The 12,450-nt window shown below is 43.6% G+C and overlaps 5 protein-coding genes across 5 annotated transcripts; 4 read left to right on the top strand and 1 right to left on the bottom strand.

Moving 5' to 3' along the window:
- Positions 1–40: 40 nt before the first annotated feature.
- LSC2 (succinate--CoA ligase (GDP-forming) subunit beta) lies at positions 41–1,300 on the top strand (the record flags this gene model as incomplete). The annotated part of the gene is made up of 1 exon (XM_446321.1): positions 41–1,300. The coding sequence occupies one exon, from the start codon at positions 41–43 to the stop codon at positions 1,298–1,300; it is 1,260 nt and encodes a 419-aa protein (XP_446321.1).
- A 724-nt stretch (positions 1,301–2,024) lies between these two features.
- MPC3 (mitochondrial pyruvate carrier) lies at positions 2,025–2,432 on the bottom strand (the record flags this gene model as incomplete). The annotated part of the gene is made up of 1 exon (XM_446320.1): positions 2,025–2,432. The coding sequence occupies one exon, from the start codon at positions 2,430–2,432 to the stop codon at positions 2,025–2,027; it is 408 nt and encodes a 135-aa protein (XP_446320.1).
- A 1,097-nt stretch (positions 2,433–3,529) lies between these two features.
- Positions 3,530–5,134, top strand: YAP1802 (Yap1802p; the record flags this gene model as incomplete). Its single annotated transcript, XM_446319.1, has 1 exon — positions 3,530–5,134. The coding sequence occupies one exon, from the start codon at positions 3,530–3,532 to the stop codon at positions 5,132–5,134; it is 1,605 nt and encodes a 534-aa protein (XP_446319.1).
- A 1,242-nt stretch (positions 5,135–6,376) lies between these two features.
- PFK1 (6-phosphofructokinase subunit alpha) lies at positions 6,377–9,352 on the top strand (the record flags this gene model as incomplete). Its single annotated transcript, XM_446318.1, has 1 exon — positions 6,377–9,352. One exon carries the CDS (start codon positions 6,377–6,379, stop codon positions 9,350–9,352), a length of 2,976 nt encoding a protein of 991 aa, XP_446318.1.
- Positions 9,353–10,418: 1,066 nt separating this feature from the next.
- Positions 10,419–11,117, top strand: PEX21 (Pex21p; the record flags this gene model as incomplete). Its single annotated transcript, XM_446317.1, has 1 exon — positions 10,419–11,117. One exon carries the CDS (start codon positions 10,419–10,421, stop codon positions 11,115–11,117), a length of 699 nt encoding a protein of 232 aa, XP_446317.1.
- Positions 11,118–12,450: the final 1,333 nt, after the last annotated feature.

The following is a 12,450-nucleotide window of genomic DNA, read 5'->3' as shown; positions in this document are numbered from 1 at the left end:
CTTTTTTACAAACGAATCCCTTCGAGAACTATCATAAACTATGTTTAGAGGAACTGTATTGAACAAGAACCTGGCTCAATTGGCTCGTGTCCAGGGTAAGAGACACTTATCTATCCATGAATATAGGTCTGCTGAATTACTGAGGAAGTATGGTGTTGGTACCCCTCGTGGTTTACCGGCCATGACTCCTGAAGAAGCTGCCAAGGCTGCAGAACAGCTCGGGACCGACAAGCTGGTCATCAAGGCTCAGGCTTTGACTGGTGGTAGAGGTAAAGGCCATTTCGACACCGGCTTCAAGAGCGGTGTTCATATGATCTCATCTCCTCAGGAGGCCTCCAAATTGGCCAAGGAAATGCTACAGCACAAATTGATTACTAAACAAACTGGTGAGAAGGGTAAGCTAGTGTCTGCCGTTTACATCGCTGAAAGAGTCGAGACAAAGCATGAAGCTTATCTCTCTATTCTGATGGACAGAGCAACTGGTAAGCCAATGATAATATGCTCCAGTGAAGGTGGTATGAACATTGAAGAAGTTGCAGAAAAGAACCCAGATGCCATTAAGAAGTTTTCAATCACCGTTTCCGAGGGTCTAAAACCGGAAACAGCTCGTGAAATTGCTGAGTCTTTGGGTTTCAGTGCCGATGCTATCGACGATGCCCAGGATGCTGTCAGCAAACTGTATAAGATCTTCAGTGAAACCGATGCCACACAAGTAGAAATTAACCCATTGAGTGAGATTGCTAACAACAAAGACCACAAAGTTATGTGTACAGATGCCAAGTTTGGATTTGATGACAATGCTTTCTTCAAGCAAGAAGAGATTTTCTCCTGGAGAGACTTGACTCAGGAAGACCCAGATGAAGTAAGTGCCAAGAAATACGAATTGAATTTTGTTAAACTATTCGGAAACATCGGATGTTTGGTCAATGGTGCTGGTCTAGCCATGGCTACTATGGATGTTATTAAGTTGAATGGTGGTGAGCCAGCCAACTTCTTGGACTGTGGTGGTGGTGCCACTCCAGAAACCATCAAAGAAGGCTTCAGATTGATCATGTCTAATGATAAAGTAGATGCCATTTTTGTAAATATCTTCGGAGGCATTGTTAGATGTGATTTCGTTGCCTTAGGTCTAGTGGAAGCTGCAAAAGAATTGGGGTTGAGAATTCCAATTGTGGCTAGATTACAAGGTACCAATTTAGATGAAGGTCGTCAAATCATCAAGGACTCTGGTTTGAAGATCTACTCATTCGATGAATTGGACCCTGCTGCTAAGAAGGTAGTTGAACTAGCCCACCATTAAAATATTTTCTAAGAGATGCTTTGGGAACTGGGACCGCCAGTTCTCATACTTAAATGAAAGTAAACTAATAAGTAACTGTAATATTCAATGTTGTCTTGAGCGTGGGATTTAAGTTCGATGGAGAGAAGTCACACGATGCAAAATGATTGACATAGAATTTTGATTTTAGATATTCCATTTAGAAAAAGAACAAAAAATATATTCCTTTCAGAAAAAATCGTATTCAAAATACAAGAAAACAACTAAACTGAGCTGCAAACTAGATATATAAGTGAGCAAATAGCATAACATATATATATCATTTAATGTACAATAGCCACCCTTTAATTTTTGGCTGCATATATATTCTTGAAATTCCGTTATCAAAACCAAAAGAATGAACGATAAATTATCTATTTGTTTTTAATATTTTTTTGTTTTGAAATATAAAGTATAAACCTAGAAAACTATTGAAAAAAAGTACCAATAAAAAAATGCGAAATGAATGTATACACGTCGATAATAAAAATCATGAGAAATAAAGGAATAGTGTGAATATGAAAACTCTGTGAAATGTCCTTGCATTGATTTATGCCCATGTTTGTATCTGTTGAGTGGTTGAAAATGGTTAGAGGGAAATCCGGTTTCCCTTCAAATGACTCCTTGATGTCAGGGCCACCAAGACACTAAAAAAAATGCACACTCAGTGGGATAAAAAGAAAGCATTGTTTTTCTCAAAACAAAACTATGCAATTAGTTGTTCAGGTTTCTTACCGTTCCCGCTGGAAGCGATGGTGTTGGCGGGCTTCCCGTGGAACAAGTACCCGATAGCCTGTGACATTGTGTCTCCGTTGGTCAACCTGTAGTTCATCAGTCTTCCGATCTGCACACCTGCGGTGCATCCCAGGAAGAAGTTCACGGACGCCAGCAAGTAGTTCTTTGGCTTTATCACGAAGGACCATCTCGTCCATATCAGCGCCGTAGCGAGCAGCGACAGGTTTTGTGTGCCGCTCAGCTTGTCTACCGGCCTGTTAAGGTCTGACAGACCGGCGAAGACCAGACCCCATTTCAAAGTAGGAGCCCAGAAGTGTACCGTCCTAGGCCCTGTCTCACTCTGCCAGAACCTCTTGAAAGCAAATCCTATCGTAGACATTGTTTGTAATGTTTGTAATGTTTGTAATGTTTTTTGTAATGTTTAATGTGTTTGGTAGCTTTGTACCTGGAGTGAGTATTGGGTGTGTTTTGAAAGTAATGGTATTTATACGTTTGGGATTTAAAATTGCGGGGGGGCTCTCTCTCCCAATCTCCGCTAAGACAGCCGTGATTGTATTTGGCTGTTCTCTCTACGTCCTTGTCTACGTCTGTCCCCCTTGTTGAGCGCAATCCAATTCAACTCTGTGCTCTCTGCTCTGTGCGGATCCGTCTCCGCTTTTACTTCGCTGCCTAAATCCACTCCTATAGAGAGTGCAGCAGTGAATAGTACAGCCGTGTTATATATTTACCCGGCCTGCACTACCAGACGATGACCCTCAGAGACAATCCCCACAGGATCTCTACAGGATCTCCACAGGATCTCCACAAGTAGCCATTGAACAGAGCACTATTCAATTTGATGGGCGCTGTGACCAGTGTGTGCCGTGTCTTCTAAGACTGCAGTTCGAGAGGGAACCTCCTATCCCACTACCTCCCCCTGTCCCCCTCAAAGGAACCGATAAGGGAATTGCTCTGCGTGGGTTTTGTGTGTGTTTTGAAAAATGTTCATTTGTGTCTGTGTCTGTGTCTCTGTGTGTATCTCAAGCCTTGTGTACCCTATCTTATAATGACAATGACGTAATTGAGTTGAGTCATATATTACGTAACTGGATTAAATCATATAATACGTTAATATTACACCCATTCGAATCCAGATGGGAGCAGATATTATTTTGTGGATTCGAACTTTATTGTGTCCGGGTAACTGTATCTCTTACCTCTCTCTCACTCGCTCTCTCTCTCGCCCTTTCTTCCTGCCATCACAAGTCCACAGAAAAGAAAATCCCTTTATTGCCTTCTCTGCTCTTGTCTTTTCCCCCCATCGAAAACTTGCATACCATATGCAAAGAAACTCGAATCTTTTCTATATTTCTATTTGGTTTCTATCGAAGAGACACCGAACACTGATATACATCTGGCAAACGAGGAACCAGAGTTTCATTTGGAGAGCTAATATTCGAAAAGTTGTGTAAGTAAAGAAAAGCAAAAAAATAAAAGATGGCACTGAACAAGCTGGTCAAAGGTGCCACCAAGATCAAGATGGCACCGCCCAAGGACAAGTACGTCGGTCCTATCCTGCAGGACACGTCCACTTCACGCCACTCCATGCAGGAGGCAGTGCAGCTGCTTGGGCAGCGGATAGCGGGGTCTAACGAGTGGACCATAGTGTTCAAGTCTCTCATCATGCTGCACTTGATGATCCAGTACAGCGAGCAGAGCGAGGCCAGGGGTTTCGACGACGACGACGACTACTACGGCGGGAACAGGCGGAAGGGGGACGGGTCGCCTATACTGGACTACATGTCCCGGAACCTGGACTTCTTCAACAGCACGAGAAAGATCCTCTCCTCATCGAAGTGGTCGCGGGATGACATCAAAGTGATAGAGAGATACAACCAGTATTTGAAGATCAGATGCAAGGAGTACGACCTGTGCAACGGTACAGACTACGTGAAAGTGGGTTTCAATATTGCAATGAAGTATAGACGTGAGAGAAGCCAACAAAACTTGGGAAACAAGAACATCTCGATCTCGACGGAACTGGACCACGTCGAGTCCCTAGAGAACACCATCACTGCATTGATCAAGAACAGATTCTCTCAGATAGACCTACAGAACGATCTGATCCTATACACATTCAAGATGCTAGTCACCGATTTGCTGCCTTTGTACAATTCTTTGAACGGGGGTGTTATCGCATTGCTGGAGTCGTTCTTTGAACTAGACAGAGCCGAGGCTAAGAGAACCTTGGAACTATACAAGAGCTTCGTAGACTTAACGGACCATGTGGTTAATTACTTGAAAATCGGCAAATCTGTCGGGCTGAAGATACCTGTCATCAAGCATATAACAACTAAGCTGATATCATCACTGGAGGACCATATCAGAAATGAGGAAAGGGGAGGTGCGAAACTGAATAGCCAAAGGAAAGTGTCATCCAACACAACCGCATATGGAGACGAAAGCAATAGGAATGCGAACCAACCAGGTACATTACAAAGAAGCGAGACCACTAGCAGCATGGCGCAGCAAAAACTCGAGCAAATCCGGGAACAAAAGAAGATCCTGGAACAACAGTTACAGAACCAACAAGTGCTAATAACACCTACAGTGCCTCAAGAACCATATGTCAACAACCCATTCACGCCGTCTGCTGCTGACACGTTTAGTTTCGAGCCTACGGGCAGCAATCCATTTGCTCCTCAGATGACCTCCCCTCAGATGATGATGCAGCAGCAACAGCCACAGGCACAGCCACAGCAACCCATGCAGACATCACCGATGCCAATGGTACAGCAAGGCACAAGCATGTATGTGGGCAATCAAATGTCTGGCTTCACGGGAGGCAACGTTAACGGCATACAGCAACAATCACCACAACAACCATTAGCGCAACAGCCGTTGAGAACCGGTTCAAACAACCCATTCGCGTTGGAGAACATGGCACAATACGAAACCGTGGAGAACCCATTTGGCACTGCACACATGCCCACGATACAGGAGGTAGATATGCAGCAAATGCAGATGCAACAGCCTGTAACATACGCGATGATCCCCGTGCAGATCACCAACCCATTCCAGCAACAGCAACAGCAGATGTGAAGGGGGAGGGGCGCGCGCTCCAGTACCATTGATGTTTTGTTATTGAACCTCTATATAATTGACATGTCCATTTGTAACTTTATATGACCAAACCAAATCATGATCGTAAGACGCCCACTTTTGCCCATATATCCGCTGTAGTATTAGCCATAGAGCGGTCCATTCGCATATCACTCAAAACGCGCATACACACCAGTGTGATCGTACGTCGCACAAGCCGTCTCTTGAAAACAGGAAAGATGTTTATAAAACACCCGTGCACCATGGGATACCACTTTTCCATTGGTGGGCTACCTTCCATCGTCACCACCAGCGAAGTGACGATCCCGAAGTCACACGCGCAGACCCGAATGACGTAGCACACTGCGCTCTTTTTTTCCTCTCTCTCTCACTCTCTCAGAGTCCTTCCCGTCCCTTCGCTTCCCGTGATGAAGTCCCCCCCCCCCATTGAGGGAAAAAGAAAGAAACTGAGGAACTTTCCGCACGAACCGGAAAAACTATCTTCGTCATTTCATTGTTGTTCCGGTTATAAGTCCCAGATGAGCAGAGTACCGGCCGTAGGGGCGACAGGTAGGTAGAAGGCAGAGAGACACACGAATCTCAGTACACATACGGACAAAGGGTCCCTTCCACGCTGGATATCTGAACACCCTAAGAGAAGAGCTACAATACACAATGGAGGAAGTGGGGGGGGGCACTAGGTGCTACCTTCCTAACAATGGACTGTGCTCTGCCTATGCTTATTACCTGCTACAGTACTAAAGTAGAACTCGTTTCTTTTTCTCTCAATTTTGACCTTTTTAACAAGACCTTCAGCAAGGACCTTCAGCAAGGACCTTTGTGTATCCAAACTTGAAATTGGTTCCATTCCACAAGAAACAATCTACTTGAAATTGGGTCATCTAGCCCACATAATCTTCTATGGTTACTTGCAGACTAATCCCAACACACAACTTCGAAATTTGAAGGAAAGCAGAGCAAGAGCAAAAGCACAGAAAAAAAAAATTGCTTTAAAACATAAAAGTGAAAAAAAAAATAAAACCAAACAAAAAAAAAAAAACTTCAATTGATTTCTTTTCTGGAATAAATAACAGTCTCCCTTTCATAAGCTCTTAGTTATAAGGAAATATTGGATATATAACTTGAGAGTAACAAGCTTTTTTTTGGTTTTTTTTTTATTCTTTAACACTACTTAGGAGCCATAAAGGTAAAGAATAGACCATTACACTTTATTTTTGAACTATGCTACATCAGGATAACTGTTATGGTGTAGCTTTCAGGGCTATCGCCACTGCTGATGAAGAGCTATTTAAGCAAACAGTGCGTTTCTATCACAGTCTGGGTTTCTCCACCATCAAGGACTTCAACAAGTTCAAGCACGGTGAGAACGTCGTTCTAGCGTCTGGTACTTCCGACGATTCCTTGAGAGAGGTCTGGCTGGAGTCCTTCAAGCTAAGTGAAACCGACTCTCTAGGGTTCCGTGTCCCACAACAGGAGGCCTCTAACAAGGCCCAAAGCCAAGGTGCCTTCGTCAAAGTTCGTCTGGTCATGCACGAACCTTTGAAGGACGTATACAGCACTGCACAAACCTCCCACATCACTTACTTCTCCGCTGACCTTCCAGCCATCGCCAAGGAGTTCGGCGACAAGGTCACCAAGGTCTCCGACTCCGTCCTGCAGATGAACGACCCAATGGGCAACCAATTGAGCTTCACCTCATTTGCATCTCCTCTAGACGAAAAGCCAACTAACATGGACGCTTTCTTGAAGCCTCTAGAGAAGGAGGACGACATCACCGCTAGCCAAAGCACCGACGCCGTCAACCAACTAAAGGAGTCCCTACAAAGTGGCTCCAACCTACAAAAGAAGAAGAAGATCGCCGTCATGACTTCCGGTGGTGACTCTCCAGGTATGAACGCCGCCGTTCGTGCTGTTGTCCGTACCGGTATCCACTACGGTTGCGATGTTTTCGCCGTTTACGAAGGTTACGAAGGTCTATTGAGAGGTGGTAAGTACTTGAAGAAGATGCACTGGGAAGATGTCAGAGGCTGGCTAAGCGAGGGTGGTACTTTGATCGGTACCGCTCGTTCCATGGAATTCAAGAAGCGTGAAGGTCGTAAGAGAGCTGCCGGTAACTTGATTTCTCAAGGTATCGACGCTCTGGTCGTCTGTGGTGGTGACGGTTCTCTAACCGGTGCCGACCTTTTCAGATCCGAATGGCCATCCTTGGTTGAAGAATTAGTCAAGGACGGTACTTTCACCAGCGAACAGGTCGCCCCATACAGAAACTTGACCATTGTCGGTTTGGTCGGTTCTATCGATAACGATATGGCTGGTACTGACTCCACCATCGGTGCCTTCTCCGCTTTAGAAAGAATCTGTGAAATGGTTGACTACATCGATGCCACCGCCAAGTCTCACTCCAGAGCCTTCGTTGTCGAAGTTATGGGTAGACATTGTGGTTGGTTAGCTTTGATGGCTGGTATCGCTACCGGTGCTGACTACATTTTCATCCCAGAAAGAGCTGTTCCACACGGTCAATGGCAAGATGAGTTGAAGGAAGTCTGTCAAAGACACAGAAACAAGGGTAGAAGAAACAACACCATCATCGTTGCTGAAGGTGCTCTCGATGACCAATTGAACCCAGTTACTGCCGAAGACGTTAAGGATGTCTTGGTTGATCTAGGTCTAGACACCAAGGTTACTATCCTTGGTCACGTTCAAAGAGGTGGTACCGCTGTCGCTCACGACAGATGGTTGGCCACTTTGCAAGGTGTTGACGCTGTCAAGGCCGTTCTAGAAATGACCCCAGAGACCCCATCTCCATTGATTGGTATCCTAGAAAACAAGATCATTAGAATGCCATTGGTTGAATCTGTCAAGTTGACTAAGTCTGTTGCTACAGCAATTGAAAACAAGGACTTTGACAAGGCTATTTCCATGAGAGACACTGAATTCATCGAACTGTATGAAAACTTTTTGTCTACTACTGTTAAAGATGATGGTTCTGAAATGCTGCCAGTTACTGAAAGATTAAACATCGGTATTGTCCACGTTGGTGCTCCATCCGCAGCTTTGAACGCTGCCACTCGTGCTGCCACTCTATACTGTTTGTCTCACGGTCACAAGCCATATGCCATCATGAACGGTTTCAGTGGTCTAATCCAAACCGGTGAAGTCCAAGAGTTGAGCTGGATCGATGTTGAAAACTGGCACAACATGGGTGGTTCCGAAATTGGTACCAACAGATCTGTTGCCGCTGAAGACATGGGTACCATCGCTTACTACTTCCAAAAGAACAAGCTTGATGGTTTGATCATTTTGGGTGGTTTCGAAGGTTTCAAGTCTTTGAAGCAACTACGTGACAGCAGAGAGCAATACCCAATCTTCAACATCCCAATGGTTCTATTGCCTTGTACCATTTCTAACAACGTCCCAGGTACTGAATACTCCTTGGGTGTTGATACCTGTTTGAATGCCCTAGTTAACTACACTGATGACATTAAGCAATCTGCCTCTGCTACCAGAAGAAGAGTCTTCGTCGTTGAAGTTCAAGGTGGTCACTCCGGTTACATTGCTTCTTTCACTGGTTTGGTTACTGGTGCTGTCTCTGTATACACTCCAGAAGATCCAATCAGCCTAAAGTCTATCAGAGAAGATCTTTCATTGTTGAAGGAGAACTTCCGTCACGACAAGGGTGAAAACAGAAACGGTAAGTTGTTGGTTAGAAACGAACAAGCTTCCAGCATTTACAGCACTGAGTTGATTGCTGACATCATTTCTGAATCCAGCAAGGGTAGATTTGGTGTTAGAACTGCTATGCCAGGTCATGCTCAACAAGGTGGTGCTCCATCCTCTAAGGATCGTGTTATCGCCTCCAGATATGCTGTTAAGTGTATTAAGTTCATTGAACAATGGAACAAGAAGAACAAGGCCACTGCTTTGGACAAGGATGCTAAGGTTTTGAGATTCAAGTTTGACAAGCACGGTGCTAAGATTCCAACTGTTGAACACGAAGATGACTCTGCTGCCATTATCTGTGTCAACGGTTCTCACATCTCCTTCAAGCCAATCGCTTCTCTATGGGAAAACGAAACCAACATTGAGCTAAGAAAGGGTCATGAAGTCCACTGGACCGAATTCAACGAAATCAGTAACATCCTTTCCGGTAGATTGAGATTGAGAGCTGAAGTCGAAGCTTCTAACAACAGAGTTTAATAAACTAAACTCATAATTGATTGGCATAGTTTTTTTAACTCTCTTTTTCTTTCTCAACGTCTCGATGATCCTTTTTTAATGTTGTTAAGATGAAATGTTAATATTTAGCATGGGAATTACTTGGATGAGGAGAATAATTTCTTCCCATTGTTGTGTCATTTCTGTGTGCTTGTTATTTTACTTTCACATTTATTTGCAACCATGTCTGCCAAGTCAAGAATGTATAATGTCTTTGCAAAAGCAGCCATGGTATGATTCTGTCTGTCATGATTCAATCTATCTTCCAAATTTACAGTTTTCATGATGTACAATTTTGTACTATTTTCAGCAACTGTTAAGATCCAAAAAATAAAAATAAACGAAAACATACAGACAATACGAACTTTTTTATACTTACTATCCTTTTATTTTTTTTATAAATTTATTTCTGTACGATATTTTTGATAAACTTGACTTTATTTAATACAATTTTATGATTTCAATACATCTGTACTTCAAACAACCAACTTAAACAATAACAATAAAAGAAACATACATGGGGAAGACACATACTTATCCATTCCAAGTTGATCGAACTCAATTGGTACCAAAGCATTGTATGCACATATCGCATACAATACCTTATCCGAATACACGAGCAGGTATCTCTTTTGGTGTTATTCTAATAGATCACATGATTGTAATCCCTCCTTCTATTTGACGAAACGGCTGTTAGTGGGAAACCCGTTTCCTCGGAGATCTTCAAATAATGTCCGATCCGTTGAGGGTTTCTAGGACCCTGCCAGCAGCATCTTTTTTCAGTGATTTTTTTTGCAAAACCACCACAGAGCTTTAGTCGATGAGGGAAACGGTGCGGTCATCGCATACACTTTCAGCTAGAAATTGGTTGCTAATTAGTCTATGGAATAACTTTAACTTGTGCAACTTGTATGAATCGGGGTATTCAACTTTGGTATATAAGACGTGTTACTTTGTATCCATCGACTATCATATAACAATTAAAGTGCTCACTTTAGAGTGCGAGAACCTGGCAAGCAAGTGAACTATAAGAGAGCACAAGAGGAGAATGAGTCAATATTGTGCGGCGGACCCAATACAGCGCATGGTGAGCAGGAAGGGACCATACCTAGATACCCAACAACAGCGGGTCTACAAGCATCGTAGCGGTACTGGTCATGGTACCAACATCAGGCAGCCAACTACAGGAATTGTGGAGGCTACTTTCCTGCAGAACAACAGTGGTATGAATGCGGTGCATCCAACAACATTAAACGTACAGACACACAATGCGCATGCAACTGGACGGACCATAGCTAAATCTGTAGACACAAACTCATGGGTGAACGATTTCTCGTCCATGAAAGTACAGGATCCATTAGAGTTTGCCGACAGCTATAAGAATCTATATAAGCAATACGAACAGAAACAGTTTCACAACACAGTGCCGGCACAATGTCCCAGAAACCTGTACATACCAACTGTAACTCGGCCACAAACGACTCTTAATATTGTTGATCATCACGAGGACAAGAGCTCGGCAGTAGATCAACTGATAGATGATGAATTCGAGAAAATTGAAGAAGAAGTAAAGGACCAAAACCAGAAACTAGAATTCCAAGAAAGTGCTCAAAGTTTTATAGAGATATGCGAGCGTAGTCAAATGAAGGAAAAACTTCAGAGGTCTAAATTCTTTCAAGTTATGCAAAAGGTAAGTGATGGAGAGGCCACAATCCGCCAGGATGGTGAAAACTATGTAATAAGGTAAGTTGTTTGTGCCTGACAATAACATCTCTTTTAATAGTCTGGGTTTGGGAGGAATACACATGCACATAAAAGCCTTTAATATTAGATTGTATATATATTCTATAATGTTTAACGAATTCATTTGATCTCAGACGTGTTCTGCAAGACCGAGAGAAACTCGAGACACAATCTCTGGAGCGCCGATAATCCAATAGATAATAACTGGTTGTCGCTTAGATTACAAGCTATATATATATCACAAACAACTATTTATAAGTATTCCAGCCTAGGGAGATAGGTAGTTGTACCAGCATTTACAATGACAGCACCAGGAATATTTATAGCACATGAGTATTTATAGCTAGGAGGTGCGAGCCTTATTGCTAGGCGATCGACTCCCAATACCTCGTTTACTGCAAAAGAAAAGATAGAAGATAGCGAGCGCATCACCCCTCCATGCGTGAGATATAGCAAGGCACCGATTGTAGGTACGTTGCTACCTGCCAATACCTGTCAACACAAAGATCAGTCCACCTGATAAGACCGCTAGTCTTTGTCTTGTCTGTCATCTCCAGTCGCGTCTGGATTTCATTGTACTCACTGGTCTGACGCAGTACTAACAGGTAGTGCCCAGTTAGTATTTAGTACCGTTAGTACTTAGCACCGTTATTACTGTGATTTTTCTTGTTGCCTGGAAGATTACGAGATGCAGCGCGAATAATGCCTCTTCGTCGAAGTTGCAGCGCGCGGCTACTCCTCAGCTGCAGTCTTAACCTGCGCTACAAGTGCAGCTCCAGCACATTTTCTTCGCTAAGACGCGTTCCAAATTTTTAACTCTCTCGTTCTGTTTCCCTCACACTGGTCTCTGCATTGGTTTCTCTGCACCTCACATCCAGACATTGCCTAGAGTAAGACCGAAAATGCATGGAATAACGCCATTTTCCAGATTGTGTTTGTGTTTACTATTTGGCCCATTTCTGCTCCTGTTCCCTGCATGTGTTTCTCAGCTTTTGTTTTTTATGGTTTCTGGCTTGTTTATTTTTCGCGGATTCTTGCTTAACCTTTCCCCTCCTTCCCCTCCCACTCCCACGGGATGTCCCGTAGAAGCATAGAGCTGACTAAGAATAAAAATGATGAAAACAAAAAGCGGGCTGCTGGATTTTCCTGGAGTGAGCCCGGGCTAATGCTGTGCGGCTTTCCCCCACCCTTCACCCTCCTCCTCCCGCCAAACAAGGAAAATGTGATTTTCTGATTCGCCCTATCCCAAATGTTCGGTACATACGTCAGGAACTACAAAGGAAAGGCTATTGTCCCGTACGGGGACTGCACTGGGGACCACCTGTCTTCTTCCGTTA

Source organism: Nakaseomyces glabratus, chromosome F (genome assembly GCF_010111755.1).
Source record: "Nakaseomyces glabratus chromosome F, complete sequence".
In the NCBI taxonomy this organism is placed as follows: Eukaryota; Fungi; Ascomycota; class Saccharomycetes; order Saccharomycetales; family Saccharomycetaceae; genus Nakaseomyces; species Nakaseomyces glabratus.
This window is presented reverse-complemented; position numbering and strand designations above follow the sequence as displayed.